The sequence below is a fragment of the Protobothrops mucrosquamatus genome, unplaced genomic scaffold (assembly GCF_001527695.2).
Source record: "Protobothrops mucrosquamatus isolate PMUCROS unplaced genomic scaffold, P.Mucros_1.0 scaffold3, whole genome shotgun sequence".
Lineage (NCBI taxonomy): Eukaryota > Metazoa > Chordata > Lepidosauria > Squamata > Viperidae > Protobothrops > Protobothrops mucrosquamatus.
This window is the reverse complement of record NW_015386390.1, coordinates 2612744-2638676: the sequence shown is the minus strand read 5'-3', so window position 1 is coordinate 2638676 and position 25933 is coordinate 2612744. Positions and strand designations below refer to the sequence as shown.

At 38.1% G+C, this 25933-nt stretch overlaps 1 protein-coding gene across 1 annotated transcript in view; it reads left to right on the top strand.

Annotated features, from left to right (window-relative positions):
- WDFY3 (WD repeat and FYVE domain containing 3) overlaps nt 1–25933 on the top strand; it is a 117889-nt gene that overhangs the window by 76454 nt on the left and 15502 nt on the right. Inside the window, exons 36-56 of the mRNA XM_015832379.2 lie at nt 1098–1327; nt 2629–2738; nt 4277–4459; nt 5012–5169; nt 5899–5976; nt 6905–7132; nt 8449–8502; nt 9182–9350; nt 10589–10752; nt 12667–12815; nt 13051–13171; nt 13385–13470; nt 14454–14534; nt 15525–15579; nt 15774–15893; nt 16251–16368; nt 18192–18298; nt 20084–20237; nt 22842–22933; nt 23577–23789; nt 25073–25220. Coding sequence (XP_015687865.1) covers nt 1098–1327; nt 2629–2738; nt 4277–4459; nt 5012–5169; nt 5899–5976; nt 6905–7132; nt 8449–8502; nt 9182–9350; nt 10589–10752; nt 12667–12815; nt 13051–13171; nt 13385–13470; nt 14454–14534; nt 15525–15579; nt 15774–15893; nt 16251–16368; nt 18192–18298; nt 20084–20237; nt 22842–22933; nt 23577–23789; nt 25073–25220 — 2818 coding nt within the window. The remainder of the gene's footprint in view (nt 1–1097; nt 1328–2628; nt 2739–4276; nt 4460–5011; nt 5170–5898; nt 5977–6904; nt 7133–8448; nt 8503–9181; nt 9351–10588; nt 10753–12666; nt 12816–13050; nt 13172–13384; nt 13471–14453; nt 14535–15524; nt 15580–15773; nt 15894–16250; nt 16369–18191; nt 18299–20083; nt 20238–22841; nt 22934–23576; nt 23790–25072; nt 25221–25933) is intronic.

Here is a 25933-nt window from a genome sequence, read left to right as displayed (position 1 = left end):
TAGTAAAGTTGGAAGGGACCTTGGAGGTCATCTAGTCCAACCCCCTGCTCAGGCGGGAAACCCTATACCATTTCGGACAAATAGCTGTCCAGTCTCTTCTTAAAAACCTTAGTGTTGGAGCATTCATCGCTTCTGGAGGCAGGTTGTTCCACTGGTTAATTGTTCTAACTGTCAGGAAGTTTCTCCTTAGTTCTAGGTTGCTTCTCTCTTGAGTTAGTTTCCATCCGTTGCTTCTTGTCCTGCCTTCAGGCGCCTTGGAAAATAGCTTGACACCCTCTTCTTTGTGGCAGCCCCTGAGATATTGGAACACTGCTATCATGTCCCCCCTCGTCCTTCTCTTTCTATGTCTTTCCATAAAACATTTAGTAAAGATGGAAAGATTTATACACTCTGAAGAGAAACCTTTATGCTTTCCCTTCTCATGTTTAATAATAATAATAATAATAATAATAATAATAATAATAATAATAATAATAATAATAATAATAATAATAATAATAATAATAATAATAATAATTTAAAAAGTTGGAAGGGACCTTGGAGGTCATCTAGTCCAACCCCCTTGCTGTTTCATTGAATCAAAGTTATAGTGATCTAATTGCTTTTTCACAACTTGGAAATGATCTCCTCTTAAAACCAATTGTCTCCTCCTAGCTCAGTTGAATTGTCACAACAAGCAGCAACTTCTTGTTGTTCAAGTCAGATCTTGTATCTGGCAATCACATTAGAGCAACAGGGGCAACTGTTGCCCATCCTATAAAGCTTCCAAACAGTTGTGGTTTTCTTTAGTTAGATGTGCTGAGGGGGAAAAGTATGTTCTGCAGATCTATCAAATGCTTCATCCTATTTTAACTTATTTTTTCTTTCACAGGAAACAGTGAAAATGTGATTTTGCCAAGACTATTTAATGAATACCTTTAATATCAAGAGGCAGTGTTAGCAATAATTTAGTCTAATTTCTAAGATAATGGAACTTTCTAATTTAGCAGAGGAAATTACTGCTGAAAATCTGCTTAAAAATACAAATAAAAGTGTACAATACTGTTACGATTTCTCTCTTTAAAATGTTTATTTGTGTGTTGTTGTTGTTTTTAAAGTCAAAAAGAAGATCTCAGGGATTATCCCTGGATGCTATTTATCACTGCCTGAACAGGACCATCTTGTACCAATTCTCAAGGCCACATAAAACGGTTCCCCAGCAAGTTGCTCTTCTTGACTCTCTAAGGATGCTGACTGTGAACCGAACCCTTATCCTAGGTCCCGCCAATCACGACCAAGAATTCATCAGCTGTCTGGCTCATTGCTTGATTAATCTTTATGCAGGAAGGTTAGTGTCCCAGCATTGTATGCTTTGCACTTTTGTAGATTTAATAAAGGGTTTACTTTGTGTAATCGTCAAGATGATCAACATTTAAGTTTCTTTTTTATAGTTGTGATTTATAAATCATAACTCATATTTCTGATATTTGGGAAGGCAAAGTAGAGCAACCAATTCCTTGTAGAAATAGAGTTTTAATTTTGGAACGGCAACTGGAAATTAGATATCAACAGTAAAAAGACAATCACAAGCAGATTTGAAGGGCTTTTTATATAAAGCCCTTCAAATGTGCTTGTGATTGTCTTTTTACTGTTGATATCTTTATATAGTATCAGTTTGGATGCTGTGTCAGGTACCAGTTTTTCGTATACTCCCAAATGCTTCAGATACCAATGAAATAATGCAGATATATTGAGTCTGCAGAAGTGACAGAACTTCTGATCATCATTTGTCAAAGAAGCACATTCATAATACTTTTTCATCTGCTTCATATATAAAATATAATGTTTTCTGCAGGTGCTAATTCCAGAGCTGGTTTTTGGAAAGTAATATTATAGATAATTCTGAACCTTTTGTGATGATATATAACAATAATTTGTTCGGTTTGTTTGATCTAGTGCAGGGGTAGGCAACCTTGGCTCTTTTATGACTCGTGGCTGGCTCAGGAATTCTGGGAATTGAAGTCCACGAGTCATAAAAGAGCCAAGGTTGCCTACCCCTGGCCTAGTGGTTAAGGCAGCCAGTTAGAAAATTGGAAACCGTGAGTTCTAGGCCCACCTTAGCCATTAAAGCCAACTGAATGACTTTGGGCCAGTCACTCTCTCTCAGCCCAACCCATCTCACAGGGTTGTCATTGTAGGAAAAAGAAGTAGAGTAAGGTGTGTTAGATACATTCATTGCTTTGAATTATTTATAAAAATGATAAAAGAGGGATACAAATGAATACAATAAAATAAATAAAATAATTTTTCACTACAGTTTGAAAATAGAACTTCTTGTGTTGCAGTAGTAACCTGTCTCTCCAATGTTGCATATCAATGAACTATGATTAATGTTATATTTTTAATTCAGCACCTGCCCACATGAGACATTTGCTAGGCTGTTGCCTTTTAATAATCCTATGCAGTTCACTGTTACAGCTTTCTCACTAGGAGCTTCTTGAGATATTCAGCAAATATGATAACTGTGCGTGTATTTATAAATTCAGAAAACTGTCTGTTTATATCAGGACCAGCTCTCCTTCCCCCCCACAGCTTTTCTAAAGCAAATATCCCTCCTTCGCATCTAACCTTATTGGATGGTGTTTACAGCAGCTTAGAGGGCTTTGGTCTGGAAGCAGAGGCCAGAATGACCACATGGCATATCATGATACCTTCTGACGTTGAGCCCGATGGAGTCTACAGTCAAGATGTTGGTGAAGGTAACGAGACACTACGAAGCAGTTAGCATGTTAGGCTGAAATACGAGTTAATGTTGCTTGTTGTGCTTCTCCCCTTTCCCCATTCTTTCCCTGATCTTTTAGCCACTTGTTAGAGAGTCAGTGGGGAACTATTTTCCAGTGGGCTATGAAAAGAACACCTTGGAAATGCTAAACAGACTCCAGTTCACCGGATTGAAATTTAGGCTACAAGAGGCCTAATTGACAGCAAACAGTTTGAGAGTGTAAGATGGGGAAATGAACTGATGATAGGCTGCCTATCCACTTTAAATAGACCCTGCTAAGCTGCGGTCAGGAATGCATTAGAATTAGACATAAATCTCTGTCACTCAGTGAAATCTGTAAAAGCAGCAGACAAGCAAAAAGCATCTTGGTGAACAATAGCATTTCAGCTGCTGCTAGACACGTGGAAAACTCAGTGCCGACACTTGGCTGATCAGAGACGTGATTCCGTACTTAGGATTTTTCTAACAGTGATGCGATCCCTTGAATCCCTACGTGTGGAATGGTGCATTCCCATTACATTTGAGTGGCTGGTTGTTAACCTAAAGCAGGGGTAGGCAACCTTGGCTCGTTTATGACTCGTGGACTTCAACTCCCAGAATTCCTGAGCCAGCATGACTCAGCTTGGAAACCTCTCCCTTTCCCCTCAGCATGGCTGGCTCAGGAATTCTGGGAGTTGAAGTCCACGAGTCATAAAAGAGCCAAGGTTGCCTACTCCTAACCTAAGGAAAAGGTAACCTGTCAAATATTCGAGGACAGGTAATCCTCGAATTACGACCATTCGTTTAGCGACTGTTCAAAGTTACCGCAACACTGAAAAACATGATTTACACCTGGTCCTCGCACTTACAACTACCGCAGCGTCCCCATGGTCACGGGATCAAAATTTGGGCATTTTGCAACTGGCATGGTTGCAGTGCCCCAGGGTCACGTGATGCCATTTGTGACCTTCCCAAACAGCTTCCAACAAGCAGTCAGTGGTGGGAGCTGGATTCATTTAACAACATGATTCACATAATAGGTGCAGTGATTCACTTAACAACCATGGCAAAAAAACAGATTGTAAAATTGGGCACCACTCACTTAACAACCGCCTTGCTTAGCAGTGGAAATTCTGGTCCCAATTGTGGCTGTAAGTCAAGGACTATCTGTACTAAGCTTTATATGACTCCAAAGTTAAAGCTGTAAAAAGGCAGTCCTTTCTATAGGAAACCATTGAGTTAAACCATAAGCTTATAAAAATTGCATGTTACCATCTTTCCTTTACATTAGTATCTTGCCATAAGATGGCATGGGCAAGTCTCTGGCATTAGAATTGATTGCTTTTCAAATAAACATTATGATACTACAGATAATTCCATGGATCATGTTGGCACTAATCTCTGCAAATTGTACAGCATTAATGCTAAAATAATGCTTAGATATTATATTTATTATATTTAACTCTCAGCAGTTTTTCAGTGTCATGGTTCTGATCGTTGATCATAATTTTGTTACGTTCACATGTATATATATAGGTCGCCAACTTCTCCTTAAAGCTGTAAATCGTGTGTGGACAGAGTTGATCTACAGCAAGAAGCAGGTTTTGGAGGAGGCCTTCAAAGTATCCCTTCCAGTCAATGACAGAGGCCACGTGGATATTGCCGTTGCAAAGTCTCTTATTGAAGAAGCCAGTTTAAAATGTTGGCAGAATCATTTAGGTAAGAGCAAGGGAAAAGATCCAATGTTCCAATTTAGAACTTAGGATATAATGTGTTCTATGAAATGACGTTCAAAATGTTTTGAACTTAAAACGTTTTATACTTGAAATGCCTCCAGAATATTCTGAATAGCCCATTTAGATTTTGAAACAATGGCTTTGAACTTGAAATTGAGTGCTTTGAATTCAACATTTTTTTTCAAATCAAACACACTCATAGTTCTAAGCGGCCCCCAGCTCAACATTCTCCACACCTGCTGATTAACATTTTGAGAACATGGATGAAATATCTGGTGGAATTATTGAATTATTGAAACAAAGCTTCAAGATCTATTTGCTTATATTTGGGACTTATATTTGGGTCTTATAAGTGAGTAGATCCCTGAGGTTTTGTGGAAACAAAACTTCATTGGAAGCTTTGCAAAGTCCTAATACTTTGTAGGAGGACATTATATAGTCTAGATTATATTAGATTGTAATGATATATGGTAACGGTATATGGGGAGTTGTAAAGTAGAACTATTGCATTTTGATCAACTGTTTTATCTTCTAGCTCATGAAAAGAAATGCATCAGTAGAGGAGAAGCTTTGATTCCAGCAACTCAATCAAAGCTATCTCGAGTCAGCAGTGGTTTTGGCCTCTCCAAGCTAACCGGATCAAGAAGAAATAGAAAAGAAAGTGGGCTTAGTAAACATAATCTATCCACACAGGTATCTTACAGAATTAAAAGGCAAAGCAAATTCAAAATTAAACTATACTGTTGCCTCTTACTCATTTAGCAACTTGTTCTGTGTTTTAACATCACTTCATAACTTGTTCATTTTGCTTCAGTGTATTCTGATGATATCCAGGACTGGCAATTTATAATCCTTCACATATTTTTGGACTTTATCTCAGTCATCTCAGACTATTGTTCTTGGTGGCTGTGGCTATAGCTGATGAGCACTGGAGTCTGCTGGCATCTGAGGAGCTATTCTCTTCATTCTTGCCTTAATAAAGAGGTGAGGAACTATGGCCCTTTTATGTCTTGTGGACTCCAACTCCCAGAATTCCTGAGCCAGCATGTCTGGCTCGGGAATTCTGGGAGTTGAAGTCCACAAGTCATAAAAGGGCCATAGTTCCCCACCCCTGCCTTAGAATGACAATCTAAATCTCATGAACTTGGATGACAATGCTGTTTTAATTTTTTTCCATTCTAGGTGTTTACATAAATCACCAATTCTGCATTGCAGAGTCCACTGAAATAAAATAAATGAGGTTTTTTTCCATTAAGTCAATTGAATAGGAATAAGTAGTCTTTATATGGCAGAAATTAACAATCTGTTTGCCAAATTTCCATTAAAAAGTAACAATCCTTTGTTATTTTTCAATACTATTCTTTATATTTTCAAGAATGGACCTTCTTCTGTCTACAATAATATTTGTATTCTTACCATTAGGAGATTTCTCAGTGGATGTTTACTCACATTGCTGTGGTTAGAGACTTGGTAGACATGCAGTATAAAGAATATCAAGAGGTAAGTGAAATTAATAGGCTTTTTAATCAATATCTGCCCTTCTCATTCTTCTGAACTGAGGGAGGCAAGACATATAGCCCTAGCATGCATTTTAAGTAGAATGATATGCCGCATACAAATCTAATCCCAAAGGTGCTTTTTCAAAAGGCAACTAGACTTTCTTTGTCTTGCTTGAAGACATTTTGCTTCTCATCCAAGAAGCTTCTTCAGTGTCTTCTGAAGAACTGAAGAAGAAGCTTCTTTCAGTTCTGAAAAAAAAGCACCTTTGGGACAACCATGACCTGGATAACTGAGAATCTCCGTAGACATTTTCAAATCTAATAGTAAAAACTCCTTCAAGAATAGATCCTAGTGTCAAGGTTCCGATAGATAAGACCAAACAAATCAGAACTCTGAGGCTTGAAACTTCCTCAAAGAACATGTTTATTGGTTACATAGTATCGGCACATCAAAAGTAAAACCAAGTCTGAAGTCTCCTCCGAAACGAAATAATGTTACAAAGATGAACTTCCCACCCCAATGCCATGCAACCAGCTACGTTCTCCAACAGAATAGCTTGGCGGGCTTTCTAACTAAATACTCACCGACAGGAATGACCTTGGTTCCCACAGGACAGCAAAATGTTTAGACTAGTAAAAATCCTCCGCACCATTCTTGTGGCAACCTAGAATAAGGAAAATGGCTGCAGCCAGGTTCGTTGTAGAGTTGACACCTAGCTTTGATTTTTAACTCCATGGGTAAGGTGGGTACCTAAATCTTCAACTGCAAATCTTTGAGGTTATTTTTTTTTAAAAAAAGGTTCAAGCAGGGAATTGTGGTTTGTTCATTTGTCTGTTTGCCTTAAGTCACGAGAGGTTTGCAGTAGAATTACTGTAGTAGAAGATGGCTAGCGATAAAATGGCAGCTAACCTCTCCTTCCATTTTCTAGCGCCAGCAAAATGCCTTGAAGTATGTGACAGAAGAGTGGTCTCAAATTGAATATGAGTTGTTACGGGAGAGAGGATTGTGGGGCCCTCCCATTGGTTCTCACCTGGACAAATGGATGCTGGAAATGACAGAAGGGCCATGTCGGATGAGGAAGAAGATGGTACGAAATGACATGTTTTACGTGCAGTATCCTTACATGCCAGATACTGAACACGAGACCAATTTGCTGGTAAGTGCAAATGCATGAGAAAAACCTGTTTGTGGATTGGAACAGTTGTTAAAGCACTGTTTGATTGCTTGTATCGTTGAACATTCATCACAATGACTGTCATCTGTAATGCCGCCAATGTTTATTGGCCATTAATATTCATTGCCTGTGGATTTATCAACATTTGCTGGGAGTGCATTGCTGTTGGGTTATTGATACGTGTTGATTTATCTCTAGAAGATAGTCACCAATAAATATTTGGTGTCGCTGCCTAAACCACATCAGCTATATGGGGTTTTTTTTTTCCTTCAGTATCTTTTTCTAGAATTTGGTTGTTATCTATGTATTGCTCCTTGTTCTGGTTGCAGGCCAGATCTATATATGTATGATGCCTCAAGACAGAAAGATGCTTTATGATTTCCTTGTATTTATAGTCCTAGGCAGGCAGCAAAAATATGAAATTAGATTACCATACAGGATCGATCATTTACATTTAACTTGCTAGATTAAAAGGTAAAACAGATAGAGCTGGCCTGATAAAAAATACGTAGGAAGGTGATAATTCATTTTTGGACATTACGAGCACGGCTTTTAATAACCTGTTGTACTTGCAGACTGAAGATTGAAAATATTAATTGTATTAATTGAGAGTTGGTAAAATGCTACATAGATAGTCCTCGACTTATGACTATAATTGAGCCCAAAATTTCTGTTGCTAAGCAAGGCAGTTGTTAAGTGAGTTTTACCCCATTTTACGCTCTTTCTTGCCACAGTTGTTAAATGAATCACCGCAGTTGTTACGTTAGTAGTACAGTTAAGTGAATGCAGCTTCCCTATTGACTTTGCTTGTCAAAAGGTCACAAAAAGTGATCACACGACCTGGGACACTGCAATTGTCATAAATATGAGTCAGTTACCAAGCGTCTGAATTTAGATCACCTGACCACGGGGATGCTGTAATGGTTGTAAGTGTAAAAATCTGTCAAGTCATTTTTTTCACTAAACGAACTGTTGTAAGTCGAGGACTACCTACAGTATATGTGCAATTCTTTCCTAGATTATTGATTCAGATCATATATCCATTTGCAGTTAAGTAGAGTTTAACCTCAGTTCTAACTGTTTTTAATGGATCGGATGCTGAAGTGTCATTTTTTTTCCTCTGCCTTGCAATCCATGATGCAGATAAAAGAAATGTTCAGTCTAGTATTTTGAAGGTTTGACCAAAATAGGTTCTGATAATTTTAGCCAAGTGAACACGCCATCATCACGCCAGAATTCTTATCTCAGTGTACTTTTATTTTCCCCTCATGTTTTTATATTTAATGCCCTGTTTTCAGTTTGACTTCTCAAGTAAGGCTCCGGAGACATCTGATGATGCCATTCCTCAAAAGGTAAAAAAAGAAAAGAAAAAGATATCCATGGGTGGCCAAGTGGATAGAAATCTCTTTGCATGTTAGGCAATCGTAACAAAACTTCCATGGTTGGCTTTTGTGCTTTCTCAGTAATTCTGTTGTTGTAAGATTAATGATCCACAGTAAATACACTTAAGGGGGTGTTGCTGTATTCTTTTCACGTCTTGATTTAATACAACGTTTCTCAACCTCAGCAACTTTAAAATGCATGGACTTCAACTCCGTACATATTGGCTAGAGAATTCTGGAAGTTGGAGTGCCAACATGCTGATTGGGGATTCTGGGAATTGCAGTCAATACATGCTGGCTGGGGAATTCTGGGAGTTAAGAGTTCATACATGCTGGCTGGGGAATTCTGGGAGTTGAAATCCACACATCTTAAAAGTTTCTAAGTATGGGAAATGCTGATCTAATACAATGTCTCTAACTCTTTCTGTCTATGCTACACACTAATGGTTTGAGGTTGTATGGTGATAACATTTTCCTAATAGTTTCAGTTTCTAATTCCAAATCTAATTGATTATCTGAAAGTTCTATTTAGCTTTCAGCTGGCTGTCTCCATTATGCCTTTAGACTGGCAGGAGATTCTGTGCACCCAGCTAGATTTTCTCGAGGTCATGTATTAATCCGCTTCATCTTTTAATTTAAATATTTTAAGAAACCTGCACGGTACCGAAGAGCTATAAGCTATGACAGCAAAGAATATTACATGCGCTTGGCTTCTGGAAATCCAGCTGTCTTTCAAGATGCCATTGAAGAGAGTTCTGAAGGGGAAGCTACACAACAAGAGCCTGAGCACGGCGAAGATACTATCGCAAAAGTTAAAGGTTGTGTTTTTTTCCCCTTCAGACACTGATGTCTATTTAGCAAGCTACAACGATCAATGACACCTTTTTTTTGGGGGGGGGGAGATAATTAATAGCAATAGCACTTAGACTTATATACCGCTTCATAGTGCTTTACCAGCCCTCTGTAAACAGTTTACAGAGTCAGCCTATTGCCCCCAACAATCTGGGTCTTTATTTTTTACTGACTTCGGAAGGATGGAAGGTTGAGTCAACCTTGAGCCAGTGAGGATCGAACTGCCGAACTTAGCTAATGCATTCTAACCACTGCACCACCAGGCTCAATAATGCACTATTATTTTATACAAACAGGCAAAAATGCATCATTTTTCAGCCAAATGCCTAACCAAAGAATCTCTAAGACTACACCCCCAACACTGACAGGGCAAGCCAGGGGGACATAAATTGAGAGCAATTCTTTACTAGCACTGATGTTACCTAATTTGGATAATGAAATGTTTGCAAGAAAACAGTCAAGTTCAGAGAGCACCAAGGACCCCTCATTTCAATCCTGAGCTACAAATATTCTCCTTTATTGAATCATTTTTACATTTCTAATTTAGGGCCAAGTTGGATTTTTTTAGCTGAAACGTTTTTCTTTAATATGTGATCAGTATCCAAAGGCAGTCATGGTATTTTATTAAGAATATGATCCTCTAATTCGTAAAGAGCCATAAAATGTTGCAAAGGTAGTTGCATTTTGTTTTTTACTTTTATTCTATTATCCTTTCTTTTTTGTTTATATGGATGGGCAAATCTACTGCTTGCCAAGGCCAAATTTCTAAACCTTTCCCATCCATCTGTAGCTTTTACTGTATCATAAGTTCCATGTGTGAACCAGTCAGTTCACATTTTTATCTTACTTTCCTTTATGGTGCTCAAGATCTGATGTCCTCATCTTATGCCCAGAGCAGGCCTCTTCAGTAACTTAAGAGGACAGATTGTGATTTGCCAAGCTCATTTACTAAGTATCATTGCTAAGCAGCACAATGGAACTATTGACTGCCTTTGACCAAATAGCTCTTAGCTTTTATTGGATCAGCTTCTCTGAAATTTTGTCTTCTGATGGAGATGATTTTTTTACAGACACGGCCATAAATCTCAAAAGTGCAGTAAAAGAGACATTTATTTCAGCTGCTGATTTGCAGCTCTACTCAATTATCCTACAAAGCTCATTGACTATATAAACATGTGGTTGATGCATTTGTTATACAATGCAGGTCTGGTTAAACCACCATTAAAGCGGTCCCGTTCTGCACCTGATGGGGGTGATGAGGAGAACCAGGAGCAACTCCAGGATCAGATAGCCGAGAGCAGCTCAATAGATGAAGAGGAAAAAACTGATAACACAACTTTGCTTCGACTGCTTGAAGAAGGAGAGAAGGTACATAATATTGACGTCTGTTCTATATATCACAAGATCTTCTTTCTGAATATAGCAATAGCACTTAGACCAGTGTTTCTCAACCTTGACAATTTTAAGGCATGTGGACTTCAACTCCCAGAATTCCACAGCCAGCAATGCTGGCTGTGGAATTCTGGGAGTTGAAGTCCACATGCCTTAAAATTGTCAAGGTTGAGAAACACTGACTTAGACAAATATACCGCTCCATAGTGCCTCACAGAAATCTCTGAGCAATTTACAATGTCAGCATGTTTTCCCCAACAATCTGGGTCCTCATTTTACAGACTTCAGAAGGCTGGAAGGCTGAGTCAACCTTAAACCCCGTCAGGATCAAACTCCAGGCAGTGGACAGAGTTTGCCTGTAATTCTGTGTTCTAACACTGCACCACCAGGGCTCTTATGATATATTATATAATTACATATAATTCCACTAGATTCCTTTCAGAAAATTGGACATCCGCTTTCAGATTAACATGGACTTAAGTGAGATCTTACAAAAGGAAGAATATTTTTACCAAGTTGTCCTATTAATTGAGACAGAATGTTCCACAGGAAATCCTGTTACAACTGTGAATACTAATGAATACTAATACCCTAGGGATTGATTTAATCTCCAATTAAGCTCTTCCTTTTACTTGCTTGCCATAAGAATAATTGAAGTTATTCTTGAGAAACAATATTAAATTGGGTGTCAGTGGTTCACTGAAGTTTAAGCTCATCTTTGTCTGCTAAGCTCCTTTAAATATATTTATATCAAAGTTGTCTAGCAAGTTGATGGAAAATAATGACCAGATTTCCAGAGAACTGCTGAGCAAGCTTTGTATATATAGGCATGCATAAAGCTAGAGATGATGGATTTAAATATTTTAAATAAAATGTATTATTGACGTACTTCAAAGATAATATTACTAATAAAATTTGTATCAAATTAGTTTTGATTTTGTAGAATTAATTGCTCCATATTTTATTTTATTGGAAGTAAAATAATAATCTTAAATCATCTCTTTCAAGGTAGCCAGTTTACCCAAAATTGTCATATTTTTAATAGCTTGGTATTTTTTGTTCTTTTTGGATAGATTGCTAAAATAGTGTCATTTACAGTTTTAATCCATCAAATGTATCTAGGTATTTTACACAATTTGTTATAAAAAATATTTTGAATATTTTGATGCAGCACTGAGTTATATTTTTAAATTATGTCTTCATATTCAGTTATTACTAGCCTTTATACACTACATTTTTATTTTTTTTACCATATATTTGAAACCCAAGTTAAAATATTTTATGTTCTATTAACATTTTCATAATTGTTCACACTCAAATAGTTTATTTTCAGAGTTTATTTTCAGAGAGCCCAATATACTTTGAGTTTTCTATAGTTCATGGGATTTCTGCAACTATCCACCAAATTCATTTGTTTAAAGTCAAGTGTAGGAGGAGAAGCAGCAGAGCCAGGGGGTGGAGTCAAGAGAGGACTCAGACTAGAATCATTATATGTCCACAAACACTCACCCACCCCAATTCTGTTGACTCTTAACTAGCACCAATTTAGTGGTAACCAGCTGGGAAGGTCACAAATGGTGATTACATGATTCCAGGAGAGGGTAACTATCATAAATATACGACTGTTGCCAAATGTCCAAATTTTGATCATGTGACCATGGGGATGCTGCAACAATGGTAAGTGTGAAAACTGGTCATAAGTCACTTTTTCAGTGCCGTTGTAACTTGAGGGCTATCTCTATTCATTATACTTGAAGTTCAATGCTCAGAGGATTCTTCTTCCTTGAAATTTCATCCTGAATTAAAGTGATTTTCTTCCAAAACCAAATGGGAAAAAAGTAAGATATAATATTTTATCTGCTCTTGATTAAATAACGGGTCTTATTACAGATACAACACATGTATCGTTGTGCCCGGGTTCAAGGACTGGACACCAGTGAGGGACTTCTTCTCTTTGGAAAAGAGCACTTTTATGTGATTGATGGATTCACCATGACTGCTACACGGGAAATACGGGACATCGAGACCCTGCCTCCAAAGTGAGTTACAGTAGTGGACAGTGCAAGAGAACAATGTTAGATATGTGAAAATTTATATGTTAAAATTGTACCAAAGCTGCTCCTAATTCCAGTCATGGTACGATGAGATAAATAACGGGGAAAATATGATGAAAAAGAACATTGAAACGAAATGAAGAAAGTATGATCTACTGAACATCGTTCGAGATTGACAATTTCACTTATACCTTCCATCTTACTTTCTCACTTTCTACAGTATGCACGAGCCCATTATACCCCAAGGCGCAAGACAAGGTCCAAGTCAGCTCAAAAGGACATGCAGTATATTTGCCTATGAAGATATCAAAGAAGTGCACAAGAGAAGATACTTGTTGCAGGTGGATATGAAGGACCATGTTTGTTTGATATGTGACACCTAGAAAAAATCCTGTGTGTTTAATGGGGAATAATATTTTATAGATAGGACTGCCTATAGGTCTTTTTCTCTTTGTTTCATTCAAGCAAAGAGAAAGCCTGTAAATTCATTTCCTGGCTGAATAAAAAAAGTCAGCTGCTTAGAACACATTTTTAAAAGGTATTTTCTATTACAGCCAATTGCTGTTGAAGTATTCTCAGGTGATGGACGCAACTACCTGCTGGCTTTTCAAAAAGGAGTGAGAAATAAAGTCTATCAAAGGTACTATAAATTGTTTCTCGGTTGAATATCTGCAGCTAACGTATAGCGGGTGATAATATGAAAGTGTAACATTTATTTAGTTAACCGAGTTCTCTTGTTTAGCCTCTCTTACGGCTTCTTTAACAATTAAGATCTTGCGGTCAAGAAATCGATACACTGTGTGCAATAAGACAAGTGTGTATAACCCAGTACAGTCAACCTGTTGTCATGGGCTACAATATAAGTGTCTCTTCTAAAACACATTTCTCCTATAGAAAAACTGAACCTTGCTGGAGAGTCAAAGAAGAGTGAAGAAATATTAAATAAGAGTTCCCCTTTGTTAAAAATAAGATATTTTTTGTTTGAATTTACACCGAATAGTACATATTTTCCTTCATTCATTAAGCATTTGTTAAGCAAGTAAATTTGTACAGGTAGTCCTCCACTTACGATCACAATTGAACCCCAAATTTCTGTCGTTAAGTGAGACATTTGTTAAGTACGTTTTGCCCCATTTTGCAACCTTTCTTGCCACAGTTGTTAAGTGAATCACTGCAGTTGTTAAGTTAGTAACAGTGAATCTGGCTTCCCCATTGACTTTGCTTGCCGAAGGTTGCAAAAGGCAGATCACATGACCATGGGACACAGCAATAGTCATAAATACAAACCAGTTGCCAAGCATCTGGATTTTGGTCACATGATCATGGGCAGGAGTGGCTCAGGAGTTCTGGGAGTTGAAGTCCACGAGTCATAAAAGAGCCAAGGTTGCCTACCCCTGATCATGGGGATGCTACAAAAGTGGTAACTGTGAAAAATGACCATAAATCACTTTTTTCAATGCTGTTGTAACTCTGAATAGTCACTAAATGAACTCTTGTAAGTTGAGGACTACCTATATTAAAAATGGAAACAATGATTTGTTAATTTGTTGCTACTGAATTGCTGTCCAGTTCTAATTGAAATATATAGTTTGCTAATTGCATTGTTTTCTTAATTTTAAACAGGTTTTTGGCCGTAGTTCCATCTTTAACTGACAGCTCAGAGTCAGTCTCTGGACAACGACCTAATACCAGCGTAGAACAAGGGTAATAATTTACCACTGACTGCTTCTGTGTAACACAACTCAAATCTCAGTTTATAAGCAAATCTTCTCACACATTGGCTAGAGTTAAAAAAAAAAGTATTCAGCTAAATTATAATTTTCTATACCAGCGTAGAACAAGGGTAATCATTTACCACTGACTGCTTCTGTGTAACACAACTCAAATCTCAGTTTATAAGCAAATCTTCTCACACATTGGCTAGAGTTAAAAAAAAAAGTATTCGGCTAAATTATAATTTTCTATTTTTCATCCAAACCAGAAACTAGTATCAGTAGTTTATTGTCAGTTTATTAAGTCAAAATATAATTGTTACAATACTGATATTATTGTGACTCAATTTTAAAATGTAATATTTAAGAACAAATTGCTGAATTTCACTGTCCTTATCTAACACATATTGTTCTAAGTACATGTAAATAAAGCAAATTTTGATTATTATTTTTTTAAAAACAAATGTTCATAAAGTACTAATTAGTGGATTCCTTTCTTATATTATTCATTTCCCAGAAAATGGGACAATTTTTCTTAAATATTCACCAGATCAAACACTCTGTTTACTGGCTATATCTAGATACTGGTCATTTCCTATGAGCTTATAGCATGTCTTCTCCAATAGTTCTTTTAAAATAGATAAAACAGATTTTCCCAAGATCAACCAATGAGATTTGAAATTTGAACCAGGGATTAGAAATTTTTTCCCCTATCTCAATATCATTGTTGTTGTTGTTAATTGCGAAGTCGTGTCCGACCCATCGCGACCCCATATCTAAATAAAATTATTCAGACCAATTCTGAATAAAATTAATTGAAATCCAAGTTTTCATGAATTAGTGACACTTCTGGATTTGAATGGTATCCTGTAAAATTAAGCATTTGCATTAATTAAAATACATATGTTTGTTCCTTGCCATTTTTGTACTATTGGATTTTTTTTAATTCTGTTAATTCAGTGGGTTAAATTTTCTTCATTAGATCTGGCTTGCTGAGCACTCTTGTAGGGGAGAAATCTGTTACACAAAGATGGGAGGTAAGCATAAATAGTTTATTTAAATTTTACATCGAGGTGAAACAGAATATTGAAAATGTAATCTTGGAGTTTTATTTTCATGTTATATAAAGGAGTAGACAAATTTATATTTTGATGTTTTGTAATTGGCAAATGAACTCGAATGCTGGTATCTCTCTTCTCTCCCCCCCCCCCTCCTCTCTCTATCTCTCAAGAGAGGTGAAATCAGTAACTTCCAGTACCTGATGCACTTAAACACTTTGGCGGGCCGATCCTATAATGACCTTATGCAGTATCCTGTCTTTCCATGGATCCTTGCTGACTATGATTCAGAGGTAAACACAGACTCCAGTAGAAAACAAGAGTAACTTACATTGTCTTAAAATGTGACGTTCATTCTTAATTGACGAGTCTTCACGGTTGAAATTCACTGAATTATTAATGTTAAATAATAAAGTTGGTGGTTATAGTTATAATTGTGTTATTAATATTTTTAGTGAATTAATTATCAATTCGTAGTGAGATTTTGAACTTAAAAGTGTTAGAAGTCCAACAGTAATCATGGTGCATGTCAGAGAATTCCTGTAAATCCAAGATGGATTTCTCTGGCCTATCAAATATGGTTGGAATCTTCCTCTAATTAACGGTCTTTGCTAATCCTTAGATGGATTTTATTTCCTCTTCTCTTCAAGGAATTGGATCTTAGCAACCCAAAGACATTTAGAAACTTGGCCAAGCCAATGGGGGCCCAGACTGATGAGAGATTAGCTCAATATAAAAAGCGCTACAAAGACTGGGAAGATCCTAACGGTGAGTTGTTAGCTGTGTGAATTTGTCTATACAGGTAGTCCTCAACTTAACAACAGTTTGTTTAGTGACCGTTTGAAGTTACAAGGACACTGAAAAATCTGACTTATGACCATTTTTCACACTTACAACCATTGCAGCATCCCCATGATCCGTGACCAACATGCCAACGCTTGGCAAGTTACTTGTATTTATGACAGTTGCAGTGTCCTGGGGTCACGTGATCACCTTTTGCGACCTTCTGGCAAGCAAAGTCAGCGGGGGAAGCCCTTTTCACTTAACAATCGTGTAGCTGACTTAACAGCTGCAGTGATTCACTTAACAACTGTGGCAAGAAAGGCCATAAAATGGGGCAAAACTCACTTAACAAATGTCTCACATAGCAACAGAAGTGTTGGGCTCAATTGTGGTTGTAAGTCGAGGACTACCTGTATATGCACCTGTTTATTCTTTTTTTAAAAAACAATATATTATCTTTATTTTTTTATGAATCATGCTAATTTATATCTAAATAGCAGGTATTACATTAATATTTCAAACAGATAAGCAAATTGTTCTAGCTAATGAACTTAGTTTTTGGAATTTTGACTCATGTCATGGACATCATAAATAAGTGGCTGTGATTATATTGCGGTTCTATAAAAAGAACAGCCAGTTTCTCAATGAACTATTAAGCAAATTTGAAGCAAACCCAAATCCTATTACTTTGCATTTACAAAGTATTTGCGGAAATCTATTTCAGTGAGAGATAAGCTTTGTGTGAAGTAACTTGTGCAGCTGTGCTTCAAATTAAAGCTCTAATCTAATAACTCCTAAGGTCTTTGTGGTGGGAATAAATATGGGTGTTAATTGTCAGATATTTCTTCACTTAGTTTTTCAAACTAGGCAACTTTAAGCTGTGTGGACGTCACATCCCCAAATCCATGCTAGATAGGGAATTCTGGGAGTTGAAGTCCAAATATCTTAAATTTGTCAAGATTGAAAAACACTGACTTAGAAGCATTTCTAGTCAATTCTTTCCAAATTAAATTTTAAAAGAAAATAGTTTTAGAAAAGAATCACAGTATCCTAAATTTGTAAAACCCAAGTTTCAGGGTGAGCCTTTGGATTCACATGCTAACCTCCCCCCCAAAAAAATCCTTCAGGATTTAGGATAGCCTACTTACCAGCATAACTCTTCCCCATTCATTCTCTGTGCCATAGATACTCTTCCATTATGTATTAAATCAAGAATAAATGAATTAATAGAACTAAAACTGGAATGATCTATTATTTATAAGCTGCATCTACCCCAGTTTATGTTTTGTGACAGAACCCAGTTGAGATGGGACATTGAAACAATAGAAAGATAAAATACAGGATATGTTTTCTAAACCAGGGGTCTCCAACCTTGGCAACTTTAACACTTGTGGACTTCAACTCCCAGAATTCCTCAGCCAGCCAAGCTGGCTGAGGAATTCTGGGAATTGAAGTCCACAAGTCTTAAAGTTGCCACGGTTGGGGACCTCTGTTCTAAACCATCAGAGCATTATTGTAATATTAACTATGCTGTATCTTATTTTTGTCCTATGTTAATTAAAAAGCTATACAATTTCCATTTGGTTTCAGGTATTTTATCTGGTTTAATTACTTCTGGTAATCTTTCTAATGAGAGAGGGAATAGGAATGTAGTTTTTAGGGATATTGCTGCAGCACCACTGGATTACTTTGATATATTACGTTGCCCTGCCCCAAAACCTCTAAGCTTATTCATTCACTGAAGCTAGTAAAACAGTCATTTTTACCTGTCATTCCATTCATGCTCTTATTATATTGTTTTCTTTCAGGTGAAACCCCAGCCTATCATTATGGCACTCACTATTCATCGGCAATGATAGTAGCTTCATATCTCGTGCGAATGGAACCTTTCACTCAGATATTTTTAAGACTACAGGTAAAATATATAGCTCCCTTCTGTGTTTTCAAGTGCTTGATTTGCAGCCTAATTCTGCATAATTAAGTCTCCATCAGTGCATTGCTCCATGTAGCCATTTGTCCCTCTTAAACCTGATAGGTATTTATTGCACTTGTTATACTTATATATCATGCCAGAAAGTTAGGAGTTATGTGTTACAGCCACACTGTGTGTGAATTTGTTTTTAGATGCAAATTAATCCTGCAACCTTTGGAGTAAATCTCATCGAAGGTAGAACATTTTCTCGACTTACAACGACAGTTGAGCCCAAAATGTCTGTTGCTAAGCGAGATATTTGTTCAGTGAGTTTTGGCCCCATTTTACAACCTTTCTTGCCACCGCTGTTAAGTGAATCACTGCAGTTGTGAAGTTAGTAACACAGTTCCTCATTGATGTTGTTGTTAGAAGGTCTCAAAAGGTGACTACAGGAACCCAGGCCATTGCAGCCGTTATAAATATGAGCGGCTAAATTCTGATCACGTGACCGTGAGGATGCTGCAGGGGTCATAAGTGTGAAAAATGGTCATAACTCACTTCTTTTAGTGTCGTTGTAACTTCAGATGGTCACTAAATGAACTGCTGCAAGTTGAGGGCCACCTATATAAATAGACGGGTGGCATAATGATGAATTTCCAAGAGATGAAAATGTGGGCATTCATGATATTAAATCATCATTATCTTCATCAGAGTTAGCTGCATAAGATAAAAACATTAGCCCCTCCTGGGTCAGGCCAGGGCCCCCCTCAGTCCACCCATCTGCCTTGCACAGTGGCCAAGCAGATACTTTTGGAACAATCCCAGGTAGGACATAGAAAGATTCTCTTTTTCCATTTGTCCCTCTGCAACTGGCAGCTGAAATACAGGTGGTCCTCAACTTATGACCACAATTGAGCCCAAACTTTCTTTTGCTAAGCAGGACAGTTGTTAAGTGAGTCACGCCCCAGTTTTTTTTATCTTTTTGCCATAGTTATTAAGTGAATCACTGAAGTTGTTAAGTGAATCACATAGTCGTTAAGCAAATCTGTCTTCCCCCATTGACTTTTCTTATCAGAAGCTCCCTAAGAAGGTTCCAAATAACAATCCCAGGACCCGGATATCCCGCAACCATCATAAATACATGCCTAGTTGCCAAACACCCAACCTTTGATCCCGTGACTGTGGGGATGCTGCAATGGTCATAAGTGTAAAAACTGATCATAAATCACTTTTTTAAGTGCTGTCGTAACTTTGACCGGTCATTAAACGAAAGATTGTTAGCCAAGGAGTACCTGGACTATCCCCAATCAAAAAGTGACATTGAACCCCAAAATTAATAGTCCTTGATGGATCTCTTTTCAAAATGATTGGGGGGTTTTTATGTTCTGAAGTGCAGCTATCTATTTACTTATAAATCATAATGACTGTATTAACCTAACACTAGAGAAGTGAATGTTACGTGATTTATTTCGCGAGTGGTGAATACATTATTGAATTAGTTTTCTTCCCTCTGTTTTTGTTCTCTAAAATTTTGCTGGTCATTGAATACATATTATTGATTGATCTTTAGCTAGGCCAAGGTTGCCTACCCCTGAGCTAGGCTGACCTGCTGCTCTGATCCTCGATTTATATGGGAGGAGAAGAAAGATGGGTATTATTTTTATTATTATTATTATTATTATTATTATTATTATTGTTGTTGTTGTTGTTGTTGTTATTTATTTATTTATTTATTTATTTATTTATTTATTTCAAAGTTACAATGAAGATATCCTTTTCCTTCCCTAGGGTGGTCACTTTGACTTGGCCGACAGAATGTTTCACAGCGTGCGGGAAGCCTGGTACTCTGCATCCAAGCACAATATGGCGGATGTCAAGGAGCTCATCCCAGAATTCTTCTACCTCCCAGAGTTGTTGCTTAATTCTAACAACTTTGATCTAGGTGAAAAAAACAACTTATTTTCAGTTACAGGTAGTCCTCAACTTACGTTCCCAACTGGCACCAGAATTTTCCTGAGATAAGCAAGATGGTTCTTAAGTGAGTCCTGCCCAATTTTACAACGCTTTTTACCACGGTTGTTAAGTGAATTATTGCAGTCGTTAAGTGAATCCCATGGTCATTAATCAAACCCAGCTTCCCTCAATGACTGCTTGTGGGAAGATCAAAAATGGTGATCACATAAACCCAGGGCACTGCAACCTTTGTAAATTCACGCCCGTAGCCAGACACCTGAATTTTAATCACACGATTGTGGAGATATAGCAATAGTGATAAATGTGAGGAGCAGTCATAAGTCACTTTTTTCAGTGGCATTGTAATTTCAAATGGTGAATAAATGAATGGTCGTAAGTTTGAGGACTGCCTGTATATTCTTTAGAGATTGTGGTCAAAAAAACATAACTAATAATAATAAGTAACTGTGAGAGGGACCTTGGAGTCATAGTGGACGATCACTTGACAATGAGCCAGCAGTGTGCAGCAGCAGCCAAAAAAGCTAATGCAATTCTGGATTGTATAAACATAGAATTAAGATCAGTATTCGTATCATTTTATAAAACCCTAGTAAGACCACACCTGGAATACTGCAGCCAATTTTGGTGACCATATCACAAAAAAAGATGTTGAGAGTTTGGAAAAAATTCAGAGAAGAGCAATTAAGATGATTAAAGGCCTGGAGACTAAAACATACGAAAAACGGCTGCATGACTTGGGCTTGGCTAGTTTAAAGAAAAGAAGAAATAGGGGAGACATGATAGCAGGGTTCCACTATTTGAGGGGCTGCCACAAAGAAAAGGGGGTCAGATTGTTCACCAAAGCCCCAGAGGGAAGGACGAGAAACAATGGTTGGAAACTGATCAAAGAGAGAAGCAACCTGGAATTAAGGAGAAACTTCCTGACAGTGAGGACAGTTAACCAGTGGAACAGCTTGCCTCCAGAAATTGTGGGTGCTTCATCACTGGAGGTTTTTAAGAAGAGACTAGACAGTCACTTGTCTGAGATGGTATAGGTTTTCCTGCTTGAGCAGGGGGCTGGACTAGAAGACCTCCAAGGTCCCTTCCAGATTCTATTCTATTCTATTCTATTCTATTCTATTCTATTCTATTCTATTCTATAAAGCTGATTTATAACGTGGCTGGTAAACAAGGATGTTGTCAGCTTCACTGGGAAGAACAAGACCAAACACTAACTTCCACAAGAAGACCAGAACAACACTTCATTGAGATTGGTTATAATAACAGAATCTTCCAAATCTAACTGAGCTGTAGCTTTCCTCGTTCTTATAGTCCAGTGTATCAGAGAGTCATTTTCCTTGAACTACTTCCAACTACAGTTTGTTTCCCAGTACTTAAAAAAATATTTCAGTCCCCCCCCCCCACCCTTGCCTAGGTAATAGTTCTTGCATATTTCTATAGATTTACTTGGAAGCATCAGAGTTATATTGTTTAGATCAGCCATCCCCAACCTTTCTGGCTTGCTGGCCCAGCCGGGGGGGGGGGGAGGGGATGGTTTTGTGCAAGTGGTAGGTGCACGTGAAGTTTCATTTGCACAGGTGGCAGATGCCTGTGCTCACCACTCGTGCAAGTACAGCTGCTATGCGCGCTTGCTCACCACTCGTGAACAGACTGCGGCCCACTAGTGGGCCACAGCCCAGGAGTTGTGGACCCTTGGTTTAGATCAGTGGTTCTCAACCTGTGGGTCGGGACCCCATTTGGGGTCAATCAACCATTTCACGGGGGTCGCCAAGCACGGCTGTCCACCATTTTTTTTGTCCGCCATTTTTTTTCCCCTTTTCCGGCGGGTGCCTTACCTCCCTTGGGCTGGGCCAGCTGGTGGTCGGCCTGCTCCATCTCTGCCACTTGCCAGCTATGCCTCGGCCGGCGCAGGGGGCGGAACCATGCATGCGCGGTGCTCCCGGGCAGGGAAAGTCCTCGACTTACGACCGGTTGGGTAGTCCTCGACTTACGACCGGTTCAGTCCTCGACTTACGACCGGTTTAGTCCTCGACTTACGACCAGTTTAGTCCTCGACTTACGACCGGTTGGGGTCACGGCATTAAAAAGGTTGAGAACCACTGGTTTAGATAGAGGTGTGCAAAAACTAGACCAGGAACTCTTTGTGGGACATTTATGACTGGTTTGCAACAAATCACCTAATAATGTCATGACAATAGTTTAACAATAGGAACCACCTACTTAAGTTTATTTTTTTTAAGTAAAAATAGCTTGGAAGTAACTAGAAAGGGGCTGAGAGTTTAATACAGTTCCCCCAAATAAGAACAAATCCTTAATCTTTGACTTAACTTGAAAGCACCATATTCTTTAATTGTGTGTTTTCTTTGTACTAAGCGCTAGGTGTTGGATCTTGACATTCTGAAAAGAAAATAAAACATATCAAGGCCCGCCTACCAGGATTGGTTTCAAAAAATAAAATTGGCATTTTATGCTCCTCTTTTATAGGCAGAATATTATTCAAATCTCCCAAGGAGGCAAGGAAGTACAATGAATTATGTGGTAATAAAGATATAAATATATTTTTGTTTTATAGGTTGTAAACAGAATGGCACCAAACTTGGAGATGTAATCCTTCCTCCATGGGCAAAAGGGGATCCCCGTGAATTCATTAGAGTACATCGGGAGGTAACACAACTTTCTGTTTTAAAAACAAGAGAGAGAAATTTTAAAAAGAATAGGCAGACACACTGGCTTTCATCCAATATTTGAGTTACGTTGTAATAAATTGAGAGAGACAGTTTGGTGTAGTGGTTAAAGTGCTGGCTTAGAAACAGGACTATGTGTTCTAGACTATGTGTTCCCACTTTAGGCATGAAAGCTGACTTGGTGACTTTGGACCAATCACTATGAGTTTTAGTCCTGCCATAAGCACAGAAGCCAACTGGGTGACTTTGGTCCAATCACCAGGAGACTATGAGTTCTAGCCCCGCCTTAGCCATGAAAGCCAGCTGGCTTTGGGCCAATCCCTCTTTCAGCCCAACTCATCTCACAGCGTTGTTGGGGAACTAGAAGGAGGAAGAAATATATATTTCTTACATATGTTCATTGCCTTGAGTTATTTATAAAGTAATAAAAGAGGGATAGAAATCTAATAAATATTCCAGCTTACATTTTTGCTCAGATAAAATATGGAATGAATTACTCTCTTTTCTGGAAAAATAATCCTTGGGTGCAGGCAAGTCGCCCTGTTTCTTTAACTCTTACTCTTACTCATCCATGGTAAATAGAATAGGTTGTCTATATTTAACCTCCACATTCTAAATTGCAGGCTTTGGAGTGTGATTTTGTGAGTGCACATCTACATGAATGGATTGACTTAATTTTTGGCTACAAACAGCAAGGGCCAGCTGCAGTAGAAGCTGTCAATGTGTTCCATCATCTCTTCTATGAGGGGCAAGTGGACATCTACAACATCAATGATCCATTGAAAGAAACAGCTACCATTGGATTCATTAATAATTTTGGGCAGATACCTAAACAGGTAGTATTTTTTGAAAGAATTGATTTTTAACTCACAGTTTGGGAGATCTGTAAGTCTTACGTTTTGTCCAACCCGCTGCCTTCTAGTTACGTTGGGATTTTGGTAACTATAGCAACTCCAGGCTCTGTAGCTTTAGGAGTACCAATAAAGGAGAATATTTGTAGTTCAGGGTTGAAATGAAGGGTCCTTGTTGCTCTCTGAGCTTGGTTGTTTTCTTGCAGATGTTTCATTATCCAAACTAGGTAACATCATCAGTGTTCATTAGACATATAGACATCAACAATATCTACATGTTATGCAAAAGATACAAAAGAGAACAAAAAGACCAACACACCTCACCACCACCAATCAGCACCCAGTTGAGCATAGATTAACACCAAATTAACATCAGACCAATAATCAAATAAACAATACCCCAATCAAGGAACTGCCAGACAAGCCAACAGTAAACAGCCCAACTAAAGACTCTCTAAGACCATCCCCGCCAACATTGGCAGGGCAAGCCACTAGAATATAAAGTGAGAGCAAGCCCTACTAGCACTGATGATGTTACCTAGTTTGGGTAATGAAACGTTGGTTAATGAAAACAACCCAGCTCAGAGAGCACCAAAGACCCCTCAACTTTAGGAATTTCTGGAAATTACAACCGAAATTCTTCAGAAAAGCATTGATCTGGAAGATTTTTACATTGCACAGCTCAAAGGGAAGAAGAACGAAATTTGAATCTCATAGCTGTGTTTATTGTAATTTTATGTTGAAGCATTTATTCTCAGATATTTTGACTCAACAGTTAACTCATGATACTGCAAATGGGCCATATTCTTGAATTCAGTAGTGGCGTATACTTGATTAGAAACATCACTGCATGGTGATATAACCAGGTTAAAGGTCAACGGCAAGGAAACCCAGACATCAGTTGTCCCTCAAAATAGCCAGGAATCCAGCCTCCCTCAAAATGTTGATAACCCAACCAAAAATAGTTCTCGCAGAATGATACCGTGTGATATCAGGATATGCCTGCATTTCATGCCTTCTGTTACTGTATGCATAGTAGCCCAATATTTCAAGCAGAGTCTTGTTGTTCTTCCTCGCAGAAATACTGGGGAATTGATAAGTTGTGTTTGGGTAGGAAAAAGAGAAGTTAAATAAAAGCAGGTACTTGCAAAAAAGAGTTATGACACTGGCACCTTTTGGACGGCATTTCTGCAAACGAGGCAATTTTGCTGCAAATCTGTCTAATCGTGGTATTAAGCCTGCAGTGTTCTCTTTTCCTCTAATTGCAGTTATTTAAGAAACCTCACCCACCAAAACGAGTGAGAAGCAGAATTAATGGAGAAATAAGCGGAATTTCTGTTCCCCCTGGCATTACAAATGACAAGATTTTTTTCCACCATTTAGACAACCTGAAGCCTTCCCTTGCACCAGTAAAAGGTAGACATGATTCTTTTCTTTACTCTTGGTTTATTTCAATAGTATTCATGGTCTGCTTTGCTGTTCCTGCTCCCACAGTTACATTTATCAGTGGAGTTCAGTGGAGGTACCTGGCCTACCATTTCAAATTTAAATATTTACTTACTGATTTCATATATAGATGCAATTCATTTTAGAAACCAACCTTATAATGTATACACTACTGATGATTGATTATGCTTTGTGCTACTTTGGTTGCAATTTTTGTTTTAGTAATTTAGAAATATGGCATGCATCATTCCAAGCTTTGTTTTAAGTGATTTTAGTTATTGTGTCATGTGTCTGATTAACGAAACACTTAAAAGGACTTTCAGGCATATTTTTTTCCTAAAAGCATTTATTAAGGTTACAGAGATGTCAGTACGGCATGGTGGAAATGCTTAGATCTGAGATTCTTTTCCGTTGCACATACATTCCAGGCATTTTTCCCTCCCCTATTTTGGGGTCATGGCCCCTCACTTGTGGGGTGCCTCATGGCCCCTCACTTGTGGGGTGCCTCAGGGGTCGGTCCTCTCCCCCCTCTTGTTCAATATTTATGTAAAGCCGCTGGGGGAGATCATTCGTGGCTTTGGGGTGGATTTCCATCAGTACGCTGACGATACGCAGCTGTACATTTCCACCCCAGGCCACCCCAACGATGCCCTTGACGTGATGGCCCGTTGCCTGGAGGCCGT